Genomic DNA, 24,542 nt, shown 5'->3' on the forward strand with positions numbered 1-24,542 from the left:
AAAAGCAGACAAGAGTAACTGATGTGATGGAGGTCGCTAAGCAGATGAATCTTAGGAGCATTAAATGACCACAGAGATGCCCTAAAACCCTCTGGATAGACGAACACATAAAATTCAGTGGATGTACGTGGCAGCAAAAAACTGCGGATCGAGAAGAGTGAAGAGAGCTATGGGGAGGCCTTCACTTAGCAGTGGATAATTAGAGAAACAATTAACTTCAACTATTGCAGGAACTTGAAAACTAATATTTACTAAAGTAGAAAATAGGTACCTAAGTATACTCATTTTAGAATATTTAGTTTATAGTTGCATATTATTTTAAAGTCACCGATTATTTCAGTGTGCAGATTGCAACAACAAAGTATTATTTAAAAAAAATATATTTTTCCAGGTTCCACATTTGCAAAAAAATAACAATTAAGTTTGTGGTTAGAGGAAAAACCTCAGCTCACATGAAAATGTTACTATCCCATTTTTGCTTGGTTATCAACAGGAAGAAATGGTGAAAGAATCCTGGAATCAAACAAAACAACTCTGTTTTACACCTGCTTTCAATTATTGTAAATGTTTCGTCAACGTGTTATCGCCTCATCAATGGAATTATAGCCAAAACCATAATTATTATTTATTATATTATATAAGTCAGGCTATACAGTCTGGCGCCAAAACTAAGTGGTTATTATTGGTTACATGTAAGTTGTACGTATGCAGTTCATCGTGGGACACTTATTCGTGCGCCGCAGTACGTAAAACATGAGTTCGTATAACATTTTATCAAATCACAGTTCTTCGTTGAACATTTCACCGTGGAATACATTTGTACGTATCTTACAAAATTGGGCGATAGTTTGCAAATAGTACTGTTCCAAATAGATTATCCCTAACCTAACCTAGTAAAGACATCTCATAAAATTCGCCACGTGTTGTAGCATAAGTACAAATATACTCCACGGTGAAATGTTCAACGAAGAACTCGTCATTTGATTAAATGTTACACGAACTCATGTTTCACGTACTGCGGTGAACTGTTTACGTACAAATTTCCGGTTACGTATATTATTTCGTAGCTGTCAAAAATCAATTATTTTTTATTTAAAATAAAAATTTATTTTTTGGATCATTATTAAACTATACAGTGGTAGCCGACCTTAGTCGTAGGGTCAGGTACTAAACGCTTATTCAGCGTTTACCACGACTTCTAAAAAATGATTTTACTACAAGAATTTGTCAAGCATAAGATAGTGCTACGTACTACTAAGTATGCATGTATTAAAATAACAACCATATAAACAAGCTATAACTATGACAGTGTCGAAGGGTGGATGTAGGCTGTGGAGGTCCAAAATAAACAGTGTACACAAAACTTTATCAGTTATATTTATTTGTTTTCATTGAACTAAGACTATAATTTACTGATAGTGTCGGTTAGTTTTTCAAAATCAATTAAACCCTGCCTAAACCAAACCATGATAGTTTAGGTATATTTTAGGCGATCCGACAAAATTGTGCACACTTTTTCATTCATACTTATTGGTTTTCGTTGAGACTAAGAATATTAATTGCAGATGTGTCGCTACATTTCAAAATCAGCCAAGTCCACCTTTAGGTATTTTTGACTTTTTTGTAAATTGCTGAAGAAATACTGCTTTCTAACATTTCTGCATTATCAAAATGTGGAATTTATTAATTTTAAATATTCTATACTCGAAATAATATAAACTTTCACCCTTGTGACTGTGTATTTGAGAAAACAAAAAGCTGTTTTTCTCCTATTCATCTATTATGGATTTTGAAATCTAGTGACACAGATGGTGTTGAATAGTTTTTTTAAATTCAATTAAACCCTGCACCAAACTTTAATAGATAAAAAATATTCTTCTATCTATAAATATCTCGAAGTATGCCGACAAATGATACATATTTTTAGATATTTTATATACTATTATTTATATATTATGGTTTGGTTCAGGCATGGCCTTATGTCTTTAATACTTCGTATTCAAACAGAAACTAAAAATTTTGTATGCAGTGTTTATGTCGAATCTTAACAGCCTACCTCTACCCCTCGCTACTACCACCTAAATTGCCTTGTACCTAACAATTTTCCAGATAATTTGATCCTAAATAATTACAAAATAAAAAGCACTTTTTTATATACCTACAACGTTTTTAAATTTTCTGTTGAATCATCTAAACCTGACTTGACTAGCTTAAACGATCAAAAAAATTTGTACTTGACATGTCATATTGATTTCCATAGTAACGCACGTATATATTAATAATTTAGTTGCTAGGACCCCAGACCTCTAGCAACCGATAATGATGTCGAAATAACTTTTCATACAAAACAGAATTAACTGAAAATGAATTCAATTCTACTTAAAGATGGCTAAAAGTATTAAAAAAATGCATTTGCATCGTGTTCTGATATATTCTAAAAGTTTCAAATGTCTAGCTAGTCGTGAAGTTAGTTAAATCGATTGCAAGATTTGTACCGGACAAACAAGAATACGAGCTAAGAAAAACGTGGTAAAATGAAAAAAGACGACATTCTAAGTTTTATCAAGGACAGTGGTACTTTTTCTAGTCACTGTGAATTGTACCGCAGGCGAAATAAATATCATATTCACAAAACCTTTTTTGAAAGTAGTACAACTCGCATTTACTACCTAATTGATGTGTCTCTTCTCCATATTACCACATTGTCAACATTGCAAGTTTCTCTACTTACGTAGTATTTAGTATATTATTTACCTACTACGAATTGTTTTCTTCCATTATCTACACACCATTTTATCTATACAAACAGCCTTGAACACGGAAATCACGGCCATGAAAATATAATGTCATAAATACGAATAAAAGATAATTTTGTATGCATTTCTGTATCATTTACTAAGTCGTGAATGAAGAACAATAATGCATTTTTTTTAGATTATTTAGAACAGTGCTTCTCAAACATTTTCATAACAAGTAAATCCTTCTCAATCAGAAAAAGTCAATACTTCCCAGCATGCCTACCAGTGGCGAAGGGTGGAGGTAGGGTGTTGAGATTCAACATAAATATTGAATATTAAACTTTGACAGTCAATACTACAATCTACAATGTGTAGAATTAATTGTAAATAGTTTTTGTTAGTTTTTTTCAATTAAACCTAATAGCTAATCCAAGCTATAATCGATAATATTAAAAAAATATTTCTATATCGATGAAATATATAAAATTTTGCCATTACTAGGTATACATATTTACCATTGAAATATTTAATAGGTAGAAGAATATTTTTTATCGATTATGATTTGGTTTAGTCAGAGCTTAAGAGCGTACCTACTTCAGTGAAACGGCAAATAATTTTCAACAATAGGTGCGACTAAATTTCTCACTAGTCGCCAATCGGAGACCGAGAGTCGAGGCGTCTGCACGTCGATTTATTTTGTCATCGCGTCGGATGAAAATATTCTTAAATCGTGTAAAGATGGCTAAAAAACTTATGTACTTAAAAAATAAAACATGTCAATGAATATACTATTATTATTAGTAATATAACAATAAACATAACATTAAATGGACGCATGTTAGATTTTTATGACAAATTATATTACGTTCGGCACGCGTCATTTGCACAATCCGCGCATCGCCTAGCCACGATCTTTTTAGACCAGGCCTCAACTGAAGTATAGCCTTAATGAATTTATAAAAAAAACTAACTACGCCATCCGTAATATTATGTATTCTTAATTCAAACGAAGACAAATAAGTATGACTGAAAAATTGCGCACTATTTTGTCGGATTTCTCATAGCATACCTAAACTATTATGGTTTGGTTTAGGTACGGTTTAATTTAACTTTAAAAACTAACCAGCACCATCTGCAGATTATATTCTTAGTTCAATGAAAACAAATAAGTATGACTGACAGTTTAGTGTGCACTATTTATGTCGAATCTTAACAGTCTACCTCCACACCTCGTCACCGACTTGCCCTCAAATTCAGAAGCCCCGAGGTCAGTGTGATGCTCTACACTACAGCAGTGTTTCCCAAATGGTATTCCGCGGAACTCCATTGTTCCACAAGGCAAAATTAGTTGTATTTATTTTTGTATTTTTAAATATATCCACTTAGAATACTGTATTTTCGACGATGAGCATTATAATAATATTATGAAGAACTGATTACGACCCCTTTTCGTGGTAACCAAGTAAATGCAACCCCTCGTTATATTGGATGATAAAATTAGCTATTTTATTATAATCAGGAAACACAATAAAAATAATTATAAAATAAAATTATAATATGAAATTATATTATGAATATCATTTAATTACCTATTACTTATATCAATTTACCATATTACATCAAATTGTATCGCATTTGTTTTACTAAGTATAAGAAAATAATGTGTTTATCTCAGTAGTGTCCTTCCGGCTCCCCCTTGGGGGTGCTTTGCTTCCCATATAGCGCACATGTACCTACCTTATTGTTCATCAAATATTTATTATCATCATCAGCAGTTAGTGGCGCGTTTAGTGACGTAGAGGCCCGATACACTGGCCGATTTCCACGTCACCTACGATGGAAAAATAATAAAATTGAATTTCAATTTTCAAATAAATCCAAGTTCAACTAACGTGTACCACCAAAGCCCACGTATGCATATTGTGAAACATGGACTTGCCAGTTGCGCAACGTGGCATGGAAAGGTGCATATTATTGAGTATAATGCGGAAAGATCACAAAGTAATTAGTAAACCAATGGATAAGGAAGCAACACAAACATGGACCCTCCAATCCAATCCGCCCCGCACCACACTCAGTCTTAATCGAGCGTATCACGAAGCCCTACGTTCGGATGTCAAGACATATCAGCAGTTGTTTACGCATGGGAATGTCTCAAGAGCGGATATTCAAGACTGAGGTCACCACGCTCTCAAGAGAGCTTTATATCGTCACTGTTCTGGCAGAAGATTCTAATTCGAAAAAATGACACATTGAGTTAGTTAGTATATCAAAATGTTCCTTATTTCAAACTTTACCGTCTGGAAACCTTCTTAATAAATAAACAGTCTTTATTTTAAAGTCATCCTTTTTACGATTACTTAATAAACTCACATGATAGACAATTTCAAACATTTTAACAACTTGTATACTTACAACAAATATATGCCTGGGCTGGCCTGGGCTCAGGGGGGCCCGGCGTGGCGGGTCGACCGGATGAATGAGATATACACACATCTTAATTTTGTTAATAGTAAAAAAAGTTTTATTTCGAGGTTATCCCGTTTTTAAAATATATGGTTGTGCAATGTAATTTTTGGTTGATGTGTGTTGATCTCGACAACTCCATAACTCGATGTGTTAATGCACTAAAAAATACAATGAGTTTTATTTGACCTCGAACACCATTTGGCCACTGTCACTTGACACTATGAAGCATAAGACTGTCTTTAATCTTAGCGTTTGGTAGGGGGGGGGGGGCGGTAAATATCCTGGCCTGGGGGTCCGCTTCAGGATGTGGGGGCCATTGCATACGCACACTTACGAATTGGTCATTCCTATACCGGCTCGCCGGTCGCCGCATCCAAATAAATATACGTTTCGAGAGGTTACGCGCGACTGTCGCTAGATAGATGTACGCGGTCTTCATATTATGCAACTTCGAAACGACGTTCCTGGAAGGTTTGATTTATGGCTGTGCAGCAGACGACGCGAATTTTGATGTGAGAGCCGGCTAACGTAAATAATGCGCGGTTTAAAAAAAATATACGTGTGCCTAATAATTGATAGATTTTTTTTTCAAAATTCCAAAATATTTCACGTATCCCTGGAAAGAGTTTCAGATCTCGACAAGCAACTCCCAGTTTGAGCGTCAATGACTTAGATTTTAAACATGCACTTTCATGAATGAAAATTCGATAAGATTTATCTTAAATTTGATAAAACATTATCTAGAATTAGATAATGGCTATCGCGAATTTATGCACCTGGGTTGTAGATAGGTGGGAAACTATTACACATTTTACGTAGATATGGCATTATGACTATGCCATGAGTCTCGCCAACTGTGTTATTTACGTCTTACTACGTTGGCTGGTTAAGAGTATATTTACACATGCATATCATCATCAGTTGTGGTCAATCCACTGCTGAATGAAGGCCTCTCTATAAACGTTTGATATTTTCACAATTTTTTGTTATCCTTGGCGGCTCGATGACTTTCTAGGTGGTGGGTTTTAGCCATTAATTATTAACTATATATACTTACCTACCTACTTTCTCATATTATACATTTTTTGTGATTTTACCGAGGTTTTGACTGCGACTCGCTGTCATATCGCCTCTTCTCTTCTAGAAGGGGATCCGTCGATCAGGTCCTCACTCCTATTCTGTTAAATAACTTTACAATTTTGCCTAGCTCTTCCGTCTTACCCACCGCCAGGACACCCTTCAATTCGTCGACATTCTCATAGATATCCCCAATTCGCAGCTGTACTCTGTGAAGTTCATATTTAGGTTATTGTAGTGCTATATGTACAATGTCCTCTAAAACATGACATTCATCGCAGAGTTGCGATTCGCTTCTTCCCATGAGGACATCAAATCTTTTGCCCACTGTGTGCCCTATTCTTAGCCTCAGTATTAACTTAAGCTCATTCCTCGTCAAAGGAGACTACAAACCAGGGCACCTCTCGTGGTGATGGTAGAATAGACTTACTCCATTTCCCCTTTTCTAAATATATATTATACATTGTGTTGTGTACCAGTACACTCATGATAATATGATTTTATTAATGAGGAAATGAGTCATATTTTCATAATAAATAATATAATTATCTGAGTTATTACTTAATCACATCTAAAAAACGAGCTTAAAAATATTAATTTAGTTAATAATAATTATTATTATAGACTTACCATTATCAGTTTTGAACAACGACATACTTAAGTGTAACTTCAAAAATGAAAAACTACCCTCGGTAGCTGCCGATAACGGCCTATAGCAGTCTTGTGTATAGAATAGATGCGCAGAACAGAGTTATAATCATAAAACTATTTAAAAGTAATTATTTTATGGCTTTTCTGCCAATAACGGCGCGAGGTGGCAAAGTGAAAATTCGAAAAGAGAACCTCAAAATACATGAAGATATAAAGTATAAAACTTTCCAGGTAAAACTACCAAATAATTGTACTTACTAAATTTAAAGTAGCCACTTAGGTAATATCATTATTTAATTTTAAGTGTTAGTAATTTAGTCGGAACGTACCTAATATCTTATATTTTATTTCATAAAATAAATACAAATTAATTGCTAGTACAATTTATTTTATTTATGACGTAGGCAGGTACCTACTGCCTACATATTTCTTAATTATTTATTCACTATCACTAAGTCAACGAATAAACAATTATTAAAAACTGAAAATTTTCCATGAATATGACTCGGTTGAACGGAAATAAAAATGATACCTACGTAACCTATCTAGGATTTAAATAATTAATTTCACTATTTAAAACTAGGTTTTTGAAAGCAGTTATTATTTAGTTATTTTAAAAATTTAGCTTAGGTAGGAAGATATTAATCTTATGGCACCCAGACAAAAATGAATGTTTTGTTTTTCCCCTTGCTGTTCTGTTTTGTCACTGTTCTGTTTTGTCATGTTCTGTTTTGTCACTGTTTTGTTTTGTCATGGAACCGTGCGTTGCATAGGGGCGCACGTTAGCAGTGGCGATTTTCCATAAGTAGACGACGATGTCGTTTCATGAGACAATATCGACATCTTAGTTTAAAAAATAGTTAAAGTATAAAAAATCATGATAACCTAACTATTGTATTGTAATACCTATCCATTGTAATACATACCTAATTACGGTTCATCGTATATGTGACATTTTCACACGAGTGCCTCCAAACCAGGTAACTCAGAAATAGTGGGAACTGAAATACCTAGCTGGAAGGAGTAGCAGGCAACCGATCTCGAGTAAGGAAGAATACGGGATAAATTTAAACACGTGTCAAGAATATACTGACAACTGCTCTCGGCTTATGCATTGACGCTCATTTAATATTGTTGTATTACACCAGTGGCGAAGGGTGGAGGTAGGCTGTTAAGATTTGACATTAATAGTGCACACTAAACTTTGTGAGTCATACTTATTTGTTTTCAATCAACTAAGAATATAATTTGCAGATGGTTCTGATAAATTTTTGAAATTAAATGGAGCCCTGCCTAAACCGAACCAAAATAGTTTAGGTATGTTATAGGTGATCCGACAAAAATAGTGCACACTTTTTCAGTCATTCGTTATTTGTTTACGTTGAATTAAAAATATATACATATTACGGATGGTGTTGGTTAGTTTTTTTAAATTTTAGTTTAGTTTCTTAAAATTTATGAAACCATATCTTAACCAAACCATAATCGATAAAAAATATTCTTCTATCTATAAAATATCCAACATGATGTATGGTTTAATGGTAGAATTTGAGATATTTTATAGATGAATGAATATTTTTTGACTAGGTATTATTTATTATCTATTATGGCTTGGATTAGGCAGATTTTAATTGAATTTTAAAAACTAACAAACATTATTTACACACTGTAGTCTTAGTTGAATGAAAACTAATACGTTTGACTGACAAAGTTTAGTATGCACTATTTATGTCAGATCTTAACAGGCTACCTCCACCCTTCGCCACTGTATTACACACACTATTACACGTGCACAATGCGTGTTTCATTTTCGTAGGACACTCACACATTCAAAACCCTGCATTAAAATGTAGTGTATTGAATATTGCCTATCGGAAATCTATTTATTATCTTATCTGTGCTCCAAACATACGCCACCGACCTCTACGTAGGTAGGTATCTAAGTCCACCATTATTCGAGAGTAGGTTTCGTAGAAATACTCTAATGGTGTGCATGTCAATTTAAAGATTTTTGGTATATTAGTATGTTTCAGAGGTTCCAAGACAAAACAGAACATGACAAAAAAGAACATGACAAAACAGAAAATGACAAAACAGAAAATGACAAAACAGAACAGTGACAAAACAGAACAACGATACCTAAATATAACTATGACCTTTCAGGAAAAATATAAATTAAATATTCAAATTGTCCTATCTCTATTATGTTGATAGATTTTTAATAGCACAGATTTTCAATACGCCATAATAAATCAAATTATACCTATACCTAATTTCTGCATTCCTAATCGCTAGAAAGCCTCAAATAAACGGGACTTTGCCGGCAAGCTTAGGATATCTCATCCTAATCAATATAATATGTTCAAAATAATTGGTTGACTAGGTACAACGAAATAATGACCTGACCTAACCTAAATAGATTCCACAAAAAATATATTTCATTTTTACCCTGGCTGTTCTGTTTTGTCATGTTCTGTTTTGTCTCTGTTCTGTTTTGTCATGTTTTGTTTTGTTATGTTCTGTTTTGTCCGGTTACCAGCTTAACCTAACTATGTTGCAAACCATTTGAAAGAATACATGAAAAAGAACGGCTCTCTAAGTCTGTCTACGGACGTCACTGTTTTTTTCCAGAGAGTAGATATTTGTCCTGTGATTCCTTTCTATACTTTCCTAAATAATGGATAAACGATACAAGCATCAATAAAGCGTAAAAATCCTAGATTTAAAATAATATATTGCAGTGTAAGTGAAGTAGTTTTCCGTGAAACATAATAAGTACCTATTCAGTTGTAATCAATTCGGCTTAATTATATAGGTATTATAAATACCTACGCTCTACTTTTTATATTATTTTATATATCACTTATATCTGTAATTCAATTGACAGAATATATTAAAACTAATATTTAACAAACAAAAATAAACACTTACCGAAATGATGATAGTCTTGTTTCACCGTCGCCATCTTGTCGAGGGATTATATTGTATTTTATTTTTAAATATGTTCACTAATTTATTGTCAATAAATCACTTATTTTACTGTCTTTAATATTATATTTGGTGGTCTTTAGTTTAAACTGTTTATAATAAATTCATTCATTTGTAATCAATCATTAATCAATATTTGGTTTTAATAATGTATTCTAAATCTTTGGAGTTATATAATAATGTACTTATAAATTTTTGTTTTTATTTCAGATAACTTATTAATGTAGGTAGGTGTTTATTTCACATAATACAACTTAAAACCGTGGATCTGATATATTGATTAGGTATTCTTATAATAAGGAAAACTATAATTATTGCTTTTAAATATAACATACATCGAATTCGTACTGAGAAAAATAATTATTACTATGTATTTTAAATAGTACCGAATCCACAATGATCGGTGTGGAAGGATACAATAAATCATAGGTATCGAATTAACTAGTATCTAAGTAGCTACATACTTATTATATTCCTTAAATTTATAATAATATCTATTTTAAAAGATATCACTGATTAAAATATATTAAATTTATTTAAATCACGAAAATATGCCCTTACTAGGTTTTACATTGAAAGTAAAACATGTCAAGTACACACACCACCATTGAGCTATTATAACCGCATATGTGACAATTTTAACAAAAATACTATTATTTGTTCATTAATTATAAAATTCTTAATTTTCTATTATATAGGTAGATAGTTATTACTTACCAAAATAAAATTACGTACTTACATAATAGGTAATTATAGAAACCTATAATCTAACACATCGAATTTAATAAAACCATACCATATCGTAGCTATGTAGAGTAGTATACGTTTTATAACTTTGCACTTTTTACTACACTGATACGTCCCTTTACCCGATTACCCCGCATATAATTAGATCAAAATGATTTACATTTGCATTAATAAATAAATAAATAGATGACGTATTATGTAAAAAAACATATTTTTAGAATAATATATTACATAATTTTCATCCAAGAACCAGAGTGCAAAGTTATGAAGAGGCAACTCTATTACAAACACCCTATATTGCTTGCTATTTAAATTTATAAAATAAGTTATTTACGTTTGTGTTTGTTATAAAGTAGATTTTTGCCTACAAAATTTAAATTTAGTCACATCTGAGGTTTTAACAACTCAACGACGATGAGTTCCTGAATTTTCACGTATAATCTGTGTAATGAAAAAGATATATAGTACATTTCTGAATGCATTCGTTTAGTTATTGAAAAACAATAAAATACAGTCATTTATTAGATTAGTGGTTATCAATATGAGAACGCCATGCGGTCTCACCACCATGTTTAGTCGCGAGCACGTAATCATACTGCATTGCCATCTTACTCGCCGAAAGCATGGCGATTGCAGATGTTGTCGAAAAGGCAAAACACACACAACAATATAAATAATAATAACCTTTAGATAATTTGTCGTTATCAATTTTATCTGCCATGCCGCCGCGATAATGCGGACAATCGGTTATAAGCCGAGCGTCGGCGCTACCGACGATTCATTCCACACTAGAGTACCGCCGACGTCGGAAAATACGCACAACAAAATGGCGAAAAACTCAATTATTATTACGTAACAATTAAAATATTAAAAACAGTGATTTTTAGGTTCAACTATTACTATACAACCTAAAAAATGTTGTGTTTAATTTTTTCGGAACGTATTTTTGAATTCGGAACGACGCGTAAATTATTTATAAGACATATTATTTCGAAATTTTGAATTCGGAACGACGCGTAAATTATTTATAAGACATATTATTTCGAAATTTTGAATTTGGAACGACGCGTAAATTATTTATTATAAGACATATATTATTCGAAATTTCGAATTTGGAACGACGCGTAAAATAGTGAGCGAATAAATTGGAACGTTTATTATTTTTTTATAAAAGACGGGGATTCGATTTGATTTAAATATTATAATTTGGAATGGCGCGTGAAAATTAGAACGTTTTATTTCAAAATGGCGGCCGTTTGAGGTAAAATTTATCGTTCGTCCGTTACGTTGGATGGATTTTCACCGTTGTTTTTTTCGAATATGACTACTTGAGCGTTGTGTTTGGTGTTGTAAACGAAAGCGCGGTGTTATCAAGACTGAGTCCGCCTGGCGGGCCGGTCTCCTTATCGCGAGCTGTGCGGTGACACGCGGCCACTATGCTCCAACTATAAATTACAAAATGTACGCTTCACATGTATTGCCCATATAGCGCAATAACATTAAGTTAAAATAATAATAATTACGATATTGCCGCTGTAACTAAGACCAGTGCTCGTTTGAAATCATTATTAGAGTCATCATCAGCCATTTATAATGATTTGACAATAAAATATAAAAGTAATGAGGGCGATCCGAATATTAATAATTTATTTCTCTTGCACCTGTGGAAACCATGCAGTGACGTACCGTGGGAGTAGACACGCCATGCGTTGCATACGGCCGACACATAATAAAGAGCGGCACTAATACAAATAATATATTACACCTTTTGAGGGCAGTGGGCAGTATTGACTCAGTTTCAAAAATAATCGACGCATAAAACCAGTTCTCCGTATCACACTTCACCGTGAAATGTTGTATCGGAAATAATATGGCTGTACCTCTTTGGGTCGTATAAGAGGTACTGACATAAAATTCATATCTAAATAAGACACGGTTCTTGTCGGTTTACACTTTACAGGAAGCCAACAGCAAATACATTTTGAAAATAGCCGATATAGCTACCTACTGAATTATTTGTTAGGTTAGGTTTTCATTCTTGTATTCACGAATTTTGCCAAAATCAGCTATGAAAATTGAATTAATGTTCATATTGAAAAAATTGGAAACCGTATAGTATACGGTCATCTCTTTCCGATAAGAAAGCTCACGGCGAACTGTGCCACGGTGAAATGTTTTACGTATAATTTACATGTAACCGCATAAAACATCCTAATAACTATTATTGGAATGTAGTATCTACTGTAATACATTTATTTTTGATGTCGGTTTATCACACAGGAAAAAAATTCACAAGGGTGCCTCCAAACCTGTAAGCGCCACAGACCTCCACGTACCTAAAACCATCACTGTTTGAAAGTTGGTTGCCTGCTCTAATTCTGTAAGATGTTGATTTAAAGTTTTTTTTGTGTATTCGTCTGTTTAAGATAGTTGAAGACACAATAATCAAATAGGTACCTACCTAGGTAAGTAGGTAACTAGTGAATTTGCAGATAATTTAAAATTAAAAATGAAAAGAGGCGGCATCCTAAATCTGCTTAAGGGCGGCACTCTTTTAGGGACGTGACTGAAACCATGGGTCTCAGATCTTCGAAATATATCCTCGATATTAAACGCAAGTTCTATAAAGGCACACCTACAACAAAAATATATGCAAGTATTTGGTACCTACTTATAGTTTATTTTACCATAATCTTATGTCGTCTTGTTGCAGTGGTGTAGTGGAGCGTCGCTCAGGCAGTTTTCCAGACCGTTTTCATCAATATAATATGTCACACGCAATAGCATCCCATCCAGGGAACTTAGAAATAATGGGAACTGAAATACCTAACGGGTAAGGCGATAGCAGGTAACCGACTCGAGTAAGGAAGAATCCGGGTCAAACTTATACACGTGTCAAGAATACGTTGTACGTCGAATACTGAAAACTGCTCTCGGTTTATGCATTTACGCTCATTTAATGTTGGTGTATCTATCACACACACTATTACACGTGCATAATGCATGCTTCATTTTCGTAGGACACTCACACATTCAAAAAGCCTGCATCAACATGCGGTGTATTGAATATAGCCTATCGGTATTCTATTTTTATTATCTGTTCTGTGATCCCGTCACTTCAATTTAATAATCGTTGTCATTGCTGTTAAGAATTTTTTGTATAATATATCTGTTGAAATAATAAAGAGGAGGGAATTCGGATGTTTATGGGTGACAACGAGTTGTCAACATGTGTGTGTACAGTCTTTTAGTTGGAGATTTTGTACCTTTAACAATGAGAGACATAGGGATTGCACTATGTGTATTTTTATTAGTGTTAGCTAACTGAAGATTATACAGAAAAAAATAAAATAATACCTCGCATCTCGTATGTATAAATGTTTCGTCGCCTTTTTCAGATGAATCTAAGAATGAAAGATATTAGTATGGTTATGAATGACAAGTGAAACTTCAAACAAACAGTCATAAATAAGAATTTTTTTGTTTTGAATGTCTAATGTCGAGTTTTGAGTGTAGTATCCACTCTTGAACAATAATTCGTATAGGTACATTTTTAATAAAACATAAATACCAAATCAATTATTATCATGTGGCATCCCAAAATAATATTAGTGAAACGGCAAATAATTTTCAATTATAGGTGCGACGAAATTTCGGACTGGCTGGCAATCGGAGAGCGAAAGTCGAGCTGTGAAACGTCAATTTGTTTTGTGATGCCGACTGGAGAATTAATTCTTAAATCGTGTAAAGATGACTAAAAAACGTTACCCATTTACTTGAAAAAGAAAACATTTCAATGAATATATTATTATTATTAGTAATAGAATAATAAACATAACATTAAATGGACGCATAATGACTTTTTATGTCAAATTATGTTTTGTTCTGCACGCGTCATTTGCACAATCTTCGCGTCGCGTAGTCACGATCGTTTTAGGCCGTGCCCAGTGACGTCCCTAGATAAAATGCCGCCCTAGGCAGCGCCAAAATGCGGCCCCATTTTTTATACAGTATTTTTATTATCCTTTCATGAGTCCAATATCTAAGAAATGAGTTGTACTTGTATGGATACATTACTAACAAAATATCAGACTGTATTATTCGCAAATCTGCACGTGTCGTTTCTAGTCACCAAGGACGTCGAAGGGCAACGGAAGTATACTAGATATCGCGAACCCGACAAAACCAGTGAGCTATTTTTTAATGGACAGGTGTTTTCGTTATTACTAAGTTTAAGTACTTAGCTATTTCTATATTTTATTCCAAATGATTCTCCTCCATTTGCCGCCCCCAAGCGACGCTCAATCTGCCTACCCCCACGGGACGTCACTGACCGTGCCTCAGCTGAAGTATAGCCTTATAAACTTCTGCTTTTTATCAATCAAGGGAAGATTTTCGACAAGCGAAGCTCCGGCCTGATTTTAAGAAAAAATATAGTTAAAATCACCGTTATCCGATTATGGGTATGGCACAAAAAGAAAAAGAATTATGGTAGGTAGGTAACTAGAGGGATTCGTATGTTATTATAATATAATTAGTCATACAAAGGAACCATAATTCAAAATTAAATGTTATGATTTTGACAAATGTAACTAAAGCAATGTTTACACAAATCGAATAAGGAAATATTTACTTTCATAAGTATGTTTTTGTTCCACTATTGTGACTCTGGGACAAAGATCAATAAAATCAACGGTTCAGATACAGATATCAAAACATCCACTCTCTAGAAAATTGTACCTAACCGTCGGTATTAATAAAATTGGATGTCTACTTGTATTGGATTAATTGGCTTATACCTAATAGAGCCACGACATGTGCGCACGCTATGGGGGTCCAATTGCCCATTATTGATTTTTACGAAGGGGGTTTATAATAAATAATAATTTTATTTCGATAATAATGACCACAGATACCATACTGAATTTCCCATACTGTTTGTACGGGACGCCCATACATAAAGGGCAGCGTGCGGTTGCCGGATGCTACTCGCTACGTTCACCCGTACCCAGAAAATTGTACGTAAGTATGCAATTGACGACATTTCAGAAGCAGATGGCTGTATAGAATTGAGATAAAATTAATGTATAAATAAAATACGTAATAAAAAACACCGAAATATAAGGGAAAGACAGAAGAAAATGGGTAGGTAGTCAATTAAAAATACAATAATGTCGTAAGTATATAGGTATTTTTGTAAAATTCTTCACGATTCAAAAGTAGGTTAGTAAGTAGGTGCTCGTAACTCGTAAGTATCAATTCGCACACATCAAATTAATGTTCTTATTGAATCTTACAAAATTAGGACATTTTTTATTTCAGTGATACACGGCCATCTCTTCCTAGTACAACAGCTTACGGTGAACTGTGATACGGCGAACTGCATAGTACCTACACTTTACGTAATATAACCACATTCACCATCCCCACACTGGTAGGCTGATCACCTACAAATCGCTGCGACAGGGTCAAAGCTAAATAGATCTTAGATAGGGCTTAGAATTTTTGGTATCACTGTATTTTTGAAGTAGAGAAGTCACAACATGGCCCCACCCTAGTGTTAACTGTGCTAATTATTATCAGCGTTAACATCCGTTTGTATCATCCGCGTAGCGCTATATCGACTTTTAGACATGGCGCATGTTCTAATCTGTGATATTTTTCGTTATTGAGATAGGTACGGTCTCCTTTGTGTGCTCGCCTGGGCGAAGGTATTACAATGGTGGACGATCTCGTGTCCGGAAACTTGTAGATATGCAGTTCGCCGTATCACACTTCACCGAATAAATATTATATCGGAAATATATGGCCATATATTAAAGACCGTCCAACCTCTTTGGGTCGTATAGTACTGAGTTAAAATTCATGTCTAAATAAAACACGGTTCTTGTCGGTTTACACTTTACAGGAAGCAGCAAACAAATTTATAAAATACCCGATATACTGGATAATTAATTGCTAGGTTAGGTTAGGTTTTCATTCTTGAATTCATGAATTTTGCCAAAATCAGCTATGAAAATTATTGAATTAATGTTCATATTGAATCTAATACGTCTAATAAAATTTCCGATAAGAAAGCTCACGGCGAACTGTGCCACGGTGAAATGTTTTACGTACTATTTACATGTAACCGGACAATCTGTATGTTTTGTATAAAGTGGAGACTGCAGTGTGTGCCACCCTACTGAATGGCGATCTGATATTTTTCAAACAAAATGACAAAGAGATTCATTGATATGTAATAAAATTATTATTCTTCAGTAGGCATATTAGTACAAAACTATTTATTTAAAATTAGATAAGGCGATGCTACGTCAATACTAGCATAAAATGAGTATGTAGCACATTGATTCCAAACCTTTTTTATTTGGCAGCAGCCTAGGTACTTGGCTGCCACAATTACAAAATTTCCATGTTTAGCAGTTGGCAGTGAGGCAAAACCTAGCAGACCATGAGCAAACTTAAAATGGTACTTCTTACTAAATATTTTACTTTCAAATGTTATCTAAATTTATTACTCACTACAGTTTTTGTGTTTCTATCTTTAACGGACATAAAATCAATAGCGAAGGGTGGAGGTAGGCTGTTGAGATCCGCCATAAATAGTGCACATTAAAATTTATTAGTCATACGTATTTGTTTGTATTAAACTAAAAGACTACAATTTACAGATGGTGTTGGTTGGTTTCTAAAAATCAATTAAACCATGTCTAAAATAAACCATAATAGTTTTGGTATACTTTGGGCGATACGACTAAATTGTGCAAACTTTTTCATTATTTATACTTACGTATTTGTTTTCGTTGGATAAGAATACAATATATTACACATATTGTCGGTTATTTTTTTAAATTCGTTAAGCCTGCCTAACCAAACGATAATAGATAAAAAAAATATTATATCTATAACATATCTAAAGTTATGTATGATTCAATTGTATAATTTTAGAATAGGAGATCCTCGTTATCAGAGGGTAATTGGGACCAAAAAATAAGTCTTAAAGCGTATCCGCTTAATTTTATAGATAGACGAGTATTTTTTGACTATTATCTATTATGGCTTGGTTTCGCAGGATTTAATTGAATTTTTAAAAACTAACCAACACCATCTATAAATAATTGTAGTCTTATTTCAATAAAAACAAATACGTATGCCTGACAAGGTTTAGTGTGCACTATTTATGGCTGATCTTAACAGCCTACAACCACCCTTCGCCACTGTATAATATTATGTAAGTATAGAAATTATTTCAATGTAAATATAAGCACCCCAAGCTTAAGTTTTTTAATCTTTGTGGACTTTACCATCATAAATTCAGCGCTCGAAATGGACCGGAATGCACCGGAGCGTAGATCCGTTTCGTGAAATCTTCGAGACTAGCGCTCCCGTTCGGGAATTATTGTTATGAAAATTGCCACATTACCTAATTTACATTTTTTTTAAAAGTTTAATAAGAAATTTGACATGTCACAATAATAAAACTTCCTGTTGTTTTGTTATAAAGTTTTTAGGCGATCTCATCGGGTCCGAATCCACTGTTCTGCGTGCGCGCTTGTTAATTATTGGGTGTTTATTTTGTTAACTTCGCAAGAGCGCCTTTGTCAAATCGGTAATAGAGCCATTCTTCGGCACCCGTGAGATCTATAGCACCATTCATCTCGTAGAAACTTCGCGCGGGGTTCCATTTCAGGACATGGAGGTCCAGCCGGCAACAGCCCGTGTCCAGGGCGAACTGTGAATTGGAAAAAATAAAAGAATAAATTAGCAATGAACAATACATGGCCGATCAACATCAATGGAGTGGAGGTAAATTGGAAAGAAAAGTGGCCAATCGCTCAAAAAATATACTGTTTGATATAGGGGTGGATCTGAACACGCATTGATTCAACTGGAAACCCGTGGGGCAAGAGTCGAGTGTTCTGATGATGCTAACACATTTAAGTAGGTATTAGGTACAATCATGGCCCCCATAAGGGGGGGGCTGACAGGGCTCTAGCCTGGGGACCCGGGCTCAGGAAGGGCCCGGCGAGGCGAGTCGACCAGATAAGTGAGATAAACACACATCACAAATTTGCTTTAATGGTAAAAAAAAGTCGCCTGCATTTTCCTTCAATGTTATTATTTAAAATAATGTGGCTGTGCGCTACAATTTTTAATTGTGTATCTCGACAACTCGAGTATCAGACTCATGTTTGAATTTGAGCGCATGACAATGGGGACATTCTTTGTCCATAGCACCAATCAGCACTTTCGAATGAGTGAAATATTCAATATCTGGCTCGTACTCGAATGCGAGACGAAGGAACGAAGCGGATGTTAATGTTTGATGTACTTGTTGGCGTTGTCGGTCATTTGCTCTGCGTATGTTAACTACGAACCGGCGCGCTTGGCTCCATTCCAATTGTCGTTGTTGATTTCGTTCAGCTCGTCCCTCTTGTGATTAAGATGCACGAAATTGTGACATGCTTACACGCACATTTTTGTTATGTTGTTGGATTTGTTCGTCTGTTTTTTCTGCTCTACTATTTCGCATGTTTGTTGCTTTATTCGTTCGACGGCCCAAATGGCCCCCCTTGCGTCTTGCTGGCATTGTGACTTTGATACACGCACATAAAAATAGATAAATTAAAATAAATCGTACAAAATTTTGCACGCACTGCGTTGTGATATGCCGAATGAAATGTCAAAATGACGCGACGCTTCTCTTGAATTCTTCTCGGACGTAGCGCCATCTGTCATTCAACAACATAAATTATTTCGTTCTGTTTGAAATACGAACGACGGTTAAATTTGTTCATACAAAAATAATAAAATCGCGATTAAAAAATGAGAGGGTGGGGGTAGGAGAGTGAAAATTTGGGGTTAGAGGTATTTTTTATGCCAAATAATTAAAAAAATACAAAAAAAAAATTGTCAAAAAAATAAAAGAAAATTTTTCTGGATAGAGATACCCTAATCACCTAGCGGTATGAAATATACTTGTCGACCTATTCTCATACCTAAAAAATATACATTAAAAAATTCATAAAAATCCACAAACATCGTGACACGAGATTTTTATATATAAAGAGATATTAATGATGACATACCGTAAACCCATATTTCTACAAGCAATAATGAGCTTTTGTGCTATTTCGCTACATTTTTTTTGCGCGACTTTCAATTTTAGCTTTCAGCTAATATTTTAGGACAATATTCTCATCATTATAGATAGCATGCAATTATAATGATGACAGTGAATGGGTCATCATAATCATCCATCGGGTTTGATTCATTACTATATGAAGGCCTCCTCTAGCTTCTTCCATTATTCTTGGCCCTTAATTTTTGGTGCCATACTGCCATGTACAATGAATGAGTAGATACCTATTGAAAATAATAAAGTGTACCATACTTCTTCTGTGTTCTATTACGTTCGCAAAAGTCAAATAGTTCTACAGTAAGAACTGCAGTTCGTTTTGTGTACATTACCCAATGAAACAGATTCAAAAAGATGCGTATTTTTCATAATTAGTACTCAGTGTAAAATATCAATTGAAAGCATTCAAAAATCCCAATATGACAGTATTTATGATAATTTTCGATGAAGATAATATATCCAACAAGTAACATTTTCGCAGGAGGTCTCCAAGCCCGTCACCGCATCTAGTCTTCACGTACGTAGCAAAAACCGCAACCGAAGACAAATAACTACGAATTATATTTCTCAGGAGTGTGAATATACCACAGAACAGATAGTAAATAGAATTCCGATAGGCAATATTAAATACACTACATTTTGATGCAAGGTTTTGAATGTGTGAGTGTCCTACGAAAATGAAACAAACATTATGCACTTGCAATAGTGTGTGTAATACACCAATATTAAATGAGCGTCAATGCATAACCGAGAGCAGTTGTCAGTATTCGACGTATGACGTATTCCTGACACGTGTTTAAGTTTATCCCGGCTTATTCCTTACTCGAGATCGGTTACCTGCTACTACTTACCCGTTAGATATGTCAGTTCCTATTATTCCTGAGTTCCAGGGCTCGAAATGGACCGGAACGTACCGGAGCGCCGTTCCGGTTCATAAAATCTCCGAAATTGTCTCGTAGAAAAAAATATTTAACCGTCTGAGCTAGATACCTAGACCAATAACAAAAAATCCAACACACTTATTTCTATAAAATACACATAAAATTGGGTAACTATGTTAATATTTTCGTAAACTTGTCAAGTGCTCCGGTTCGTCAATTTTTCCATTTCGAGCGCTGCTGAGTTTCCTGTAATATACATAATAGAAATAAATAAACACCTGTGATAAGGTAGACAGAAACTGTTTTCCAATTCCCTTGTTCCTGAATTCTGGTTTGACGTAAAGGTCTTCAACCATTAAGGACTTTCCCTCCCACGTGGAATAGGTGTTGAAGAATATCATATATCCAATGAGATTCTTTCTATTTTCAGCTGTATTTTCCGCCACTAAGCATTTGAAGAGTGGAGGAGTGCTGTCAAAACAGTCTTTTACCAGGGCTAAAACATAAAACATAAAGTAATAATAATATTAATAATGATAGGTCAAGGATTTTAGTTCCTTTCCAGCTAACCGAGAAGACATAATCATTTTGAAAATGTAAAAAGCGTGCCTGTTAGTGAAGTTTTCCACTTCAAGCACTGACTAATATTGGCACACTAATTGGCACACTATTCTATATTGCCTCTATTCTATACGCAAGACTGCTATCGGCCGCTATCGTCAGCTACCGAGGGTGGTTTTTCATATTTTTGTATCGAAGTAATAGCACTTATTGTAACAATTACCTACAATAAATTAATTTTAATTGCTACAATAAGTGCTATGTTTTAACTGCACCTCTCTTGGCTGTGCTAAATTTTAGAGCGAGATAGACAGCTTTGAATTTTTAGACGGCTAACTTATTGTAACAAACACTTCGATACAAACATAATATGAAAAACTACCCTCGATAGCTGCCGATATAGAATATAAGCGGGTTTCTTTGACGCAGATGACGCAATCGATTCGTCATAAGATTTAAAGGGGGCCTCGAAATAGTTAAAACCTGTCAAACAATTATTGAATTAAGTAAATAGGTATACCAAAATCTTAAAGTATTTCTCACAAATTAAGCAATTATCTACCATCATGTCAAAATCACTCCAACATCAAACGGGACTATAATATCATATCCACTCAAACATATACCTACGCATTTGTACCTATACATAAAATAAAATAAGTACCTACTAGGTAATTATTTGTTATGTTATGTGTCACTGTCGTTCTTCATAATGATTAATTTTGATTAGAGGGTGTGATTTGTGGTTTTTATTTTATTTTATGTCGTGCGTGTCAAAACTAAAAATCACTCAGCGTGTCGGGCCTCCGCGTCCCTAAATTCGACACTGCAGCTGGCAACCAATCTTAGCGCGGCCATAATAATGGTGATCATGGCCCCCACAAGGGGGGGGGCTGACAGGGCTCTGGCCTGGGGGCCCGGGCTCAGGAAGGGCCCGGCGTCACGAGTCGACCATATAACTGATATAAACACAGATCACAAATTTGCTCTAATAGTAAAAAAAGTCGCCTGCGGCGATATTTTACGAAAATGTTATTAATAATTTAAAATATTTGGTTGTACGATGCAATTTTTAACTGTGTGCTGATACTCGACAATTCCATAATTCAAATGGATTTACATATTAGAAATACAAAAATACACCATAATTTTACCGCGTACACCATTTGGAAAACTCTAATACAGTGCGTCACACTGCCGTTACCCTTAGCGATAGGTAGGGGGGGCCGCCTCAGGATGTGGGGGCCATGATGGTTATACATGTAAGTATCCTAATCCTGCATATTGTGGGTTGGTTGCTTTCTGCTTGATTAGGTCTCAAGTTATCAAATATTTTTTTTAAATCGTTTTAAATGTTAAAGTTTAGATATTAATGAAATACAAACTTTCAGCATTTATTTTCGGCCCATCCGGCATCTTTTCAAAGTCGGCAAGATCCTAAAAAAATGACAAGATTTAGGTTAGAATAATTATTCTAGTCATGGTTGTATTATCACAACGTGTCAATTATTGTTGTTTTGGCATTTACCTGGATCATTCCCATAACACCGGCCATGTCGTTTCTCTCTGCTTGTCTGACAAGAATTGATTCTTCAGACATGTTGACTTTAATATTATGTTTATTTCACAAACAGAAACAATATAAAATATGAACATACAATACAATATTTTAATAATATTAATTTCTTTTGGCGTTATTTTTGACAGATAAGATAGCTTCAGATCACTGCTTCTACCGCACTCTAGAGGTAAAATATTAAACCTTTATCTAGAGTGTTGTCTTGAAATATTATTATTCTCGATAAGTACCTACATGCGCCTACACAAAAGGGGGGGATTTTTCAGGTCCGAACTCCCCTGTCCAAAAACATATTATAAACTAAGTATTTAAATAAATAGAATATTACTTCTTACTCTTCATCAGCGCATCTATTTTATACACAAGACTGCTATCGGCCGCTATCAAGGGTAGTTTTTCATATTTTTGTATCGAAATATTATATTTTTTACAATCATCATCATCAGTCTGAATCTATCCACTGCTGGATGAAGGCCTCTTCAAGCTGCTTCCACTTATTTCGGTCATGTGCGTTGCGTTGCCACGTACTTCCGCAGAACTTTATCATTTCATCAATCCAGCGGCCTCTAGGTCTACCTTGCGGATGTTTTTTACCTCTTGGATACCACTGGATGAGTACATTTGTCCAACGATTGACACAGCTGTGTCCAGCCCATCTGCTGTCAATTTTTACAATAATTTAGTTATAATTGTTACAGTAAGTGCTTTGTTTTTAACAGCACCTCTGTCAGCTATGCTAACTTTTAGAGCGAAATAGACAGTTTTGACTGTTTAGTTTTGTATAAACTACCCTCGGTAACCGCCGATAGCCCTCTTGTGTATAGAATAGATACGCTGGCCTCATGGCAAGCCTTATGAACAGGTTGGCCCATTACTCTCACCATTCTCCACTACGCAAGGCCTGCGGCCACTGGAAGACCAGTGGTTCTCATAAATTGGTGCAAAAATCTGGGGCATCCAATATTCCGATCTGACATGTCTAGGCGACAAGACAGCACGACACGTACGGATAATATTAATTGGTCCAAATAATTATTATGACCGTTCAATGACCACTTGCGGATGCGACAGCTCACAACGACTCGCAGGTGAATATCCATAGTTATACCCGCAGGCCAGGTGCAAATTTCGTAATTGTGTACAAAGTATCTGGGTACGGGGAATATACTATAATATATCGAGAACCTGAATGTAGTGGGCCTGCTAATTTTATTTTAACTCCACCCTCTCCCACCGCCTTAAAAATCGTAAAAAAATATTATGGATATTTTTTTCAAAATGGGTATCCCCAAACCATTTTCTGTGTGCACGACTGGACCCATCTTCATGATGAGACACTTTAATTATTCAGGTGCCATTATGAAGGATTATAATATTATTATCACTTATCAGTCATCATAACATTGACGACTACAGAACCTCAATAGGTATTCAATATTCAATACACGTGCGCTAGATGCATGCGCCTCCTCGTGGCTCAGATAATATAGTTGACGTTTTGACGACACCTTTCCAGCGACGCATGCGTCCATGCGTGTGCATAGAGTTGGGTTTCGGGAATTTCCCGATGGGAATTCTCGAGAAATTTTCGAGATTTCACATCCCGAATCTCGAGAATTGAAATTTTTAACATTTCGAGTTATTCCGGATCACCAGAATCTTTTCTCGGGATTCGGGATTTCTTTATTATCAAATATTAATTGAAAAAAACG

At 34.7% G+C, this 24,542-nt stretch overlaps 2 protein-coding genes across 5 annotated transcripts in view; both read right to left on the minus strand.

Moving 5' to 3' along the window:
* LOC147069268 (uncharacterized) overlaps positions 1-12,054 on the minus strand; it is a 171,959-nt gene extending 159,905 nt beyond the window's left edge. The window contains exons 1-2 of one of the 4 annotated variants that reach the window (XM_085951137.1): positions 11,957-12,054; positions 9,867-10,012 (exon numbers count right to left, since the gene is read on the minus strand). In XM_085951137.1, coding sequence (XP_085807263.1) covers positions 9,867-9,900 — 34 coding nt within the window. In that variant the 5' untranslated portion in view covers positions 9,901-10,012; positions 11,957-12,054. Of the gene's footprint in view, positions 1-9,866; positions 10,085-11,956 lie in introns of all 4 variants that reach the window. The other 3 variants (XM_085951135.1, XM_085951136.1, XM_085951134.1) reach the window with 3 other exon arrangements.
* A 6,035-nt stretch (positions 12,055-18,089) lies between these two features.
* LOC147069269 (thialysine N-epsilon-acetyltransferase-like) lies at positions 18,090-22,939 on the minus strand. Its single transcript, XM_085951247.1, has 4 exons — positions 22,780-22,939; positions 22,637-22,688; positions 20,969-21,186; positions 18,090-18,402 (listed from the first exon to the last, which is right to left on the minus strand). Exons 1-4 carry the CDS (start codon positions 22,849-22,851, stop codon positions 18,241-18,243), a joined length of 504 nt encoding a protein of 167 aa, XP_085807373.1. The 5' UTR covers positions 22,852-22,939; the 3' UTR covers positions 18,090-18,240.
* Between the last annotated feature and the right edge of the window lie 1,603 nt (positions 22,940-24,542).

The sequence above is a fragment of the Rhyacophila brunnea genome, unplaced genomic scaffold (assembly GCF_057557595.1).
Source record: "Rhyacophila brunnea isolate RB1 unplaced genomic scaffold, BYU_Rbru_1.0 scaffold_24, whole genome shotgun sequence".
Taxonomy (NCBI): Eukaryota; Metazoa; Arthropoda; class Insecta; order Trichoptera; family Rhyacophilidae; genus Rhyacophila; species Rhyacophila brunnea.

Excerpts from the sequence above, each read along its gene's own strand:
- LOC147069269 (XM_085951247.1), bottom strand. The coding sequence starts at position 22,851 with ATGTCTGAAGAATCAATTCTTGTCAGACAAGCAGAGAGAAACGACATG. Across the intron at positions 21,187-22,636 it reads GCCGAAAATAAATGCTGAAA|CCCTGGTAAAAGACTGTTTT; the intron begins GTTTGTATTTCA and ends TTTATGTTTTAG. Across the intron at positions 18,403-20,968 it reads TTCTGTCTACCTTATCACAG|TTCGCCCTGGACACGGGCTG; the intron begins GTGTTTATTTAT and ends TCCAATTCACAG.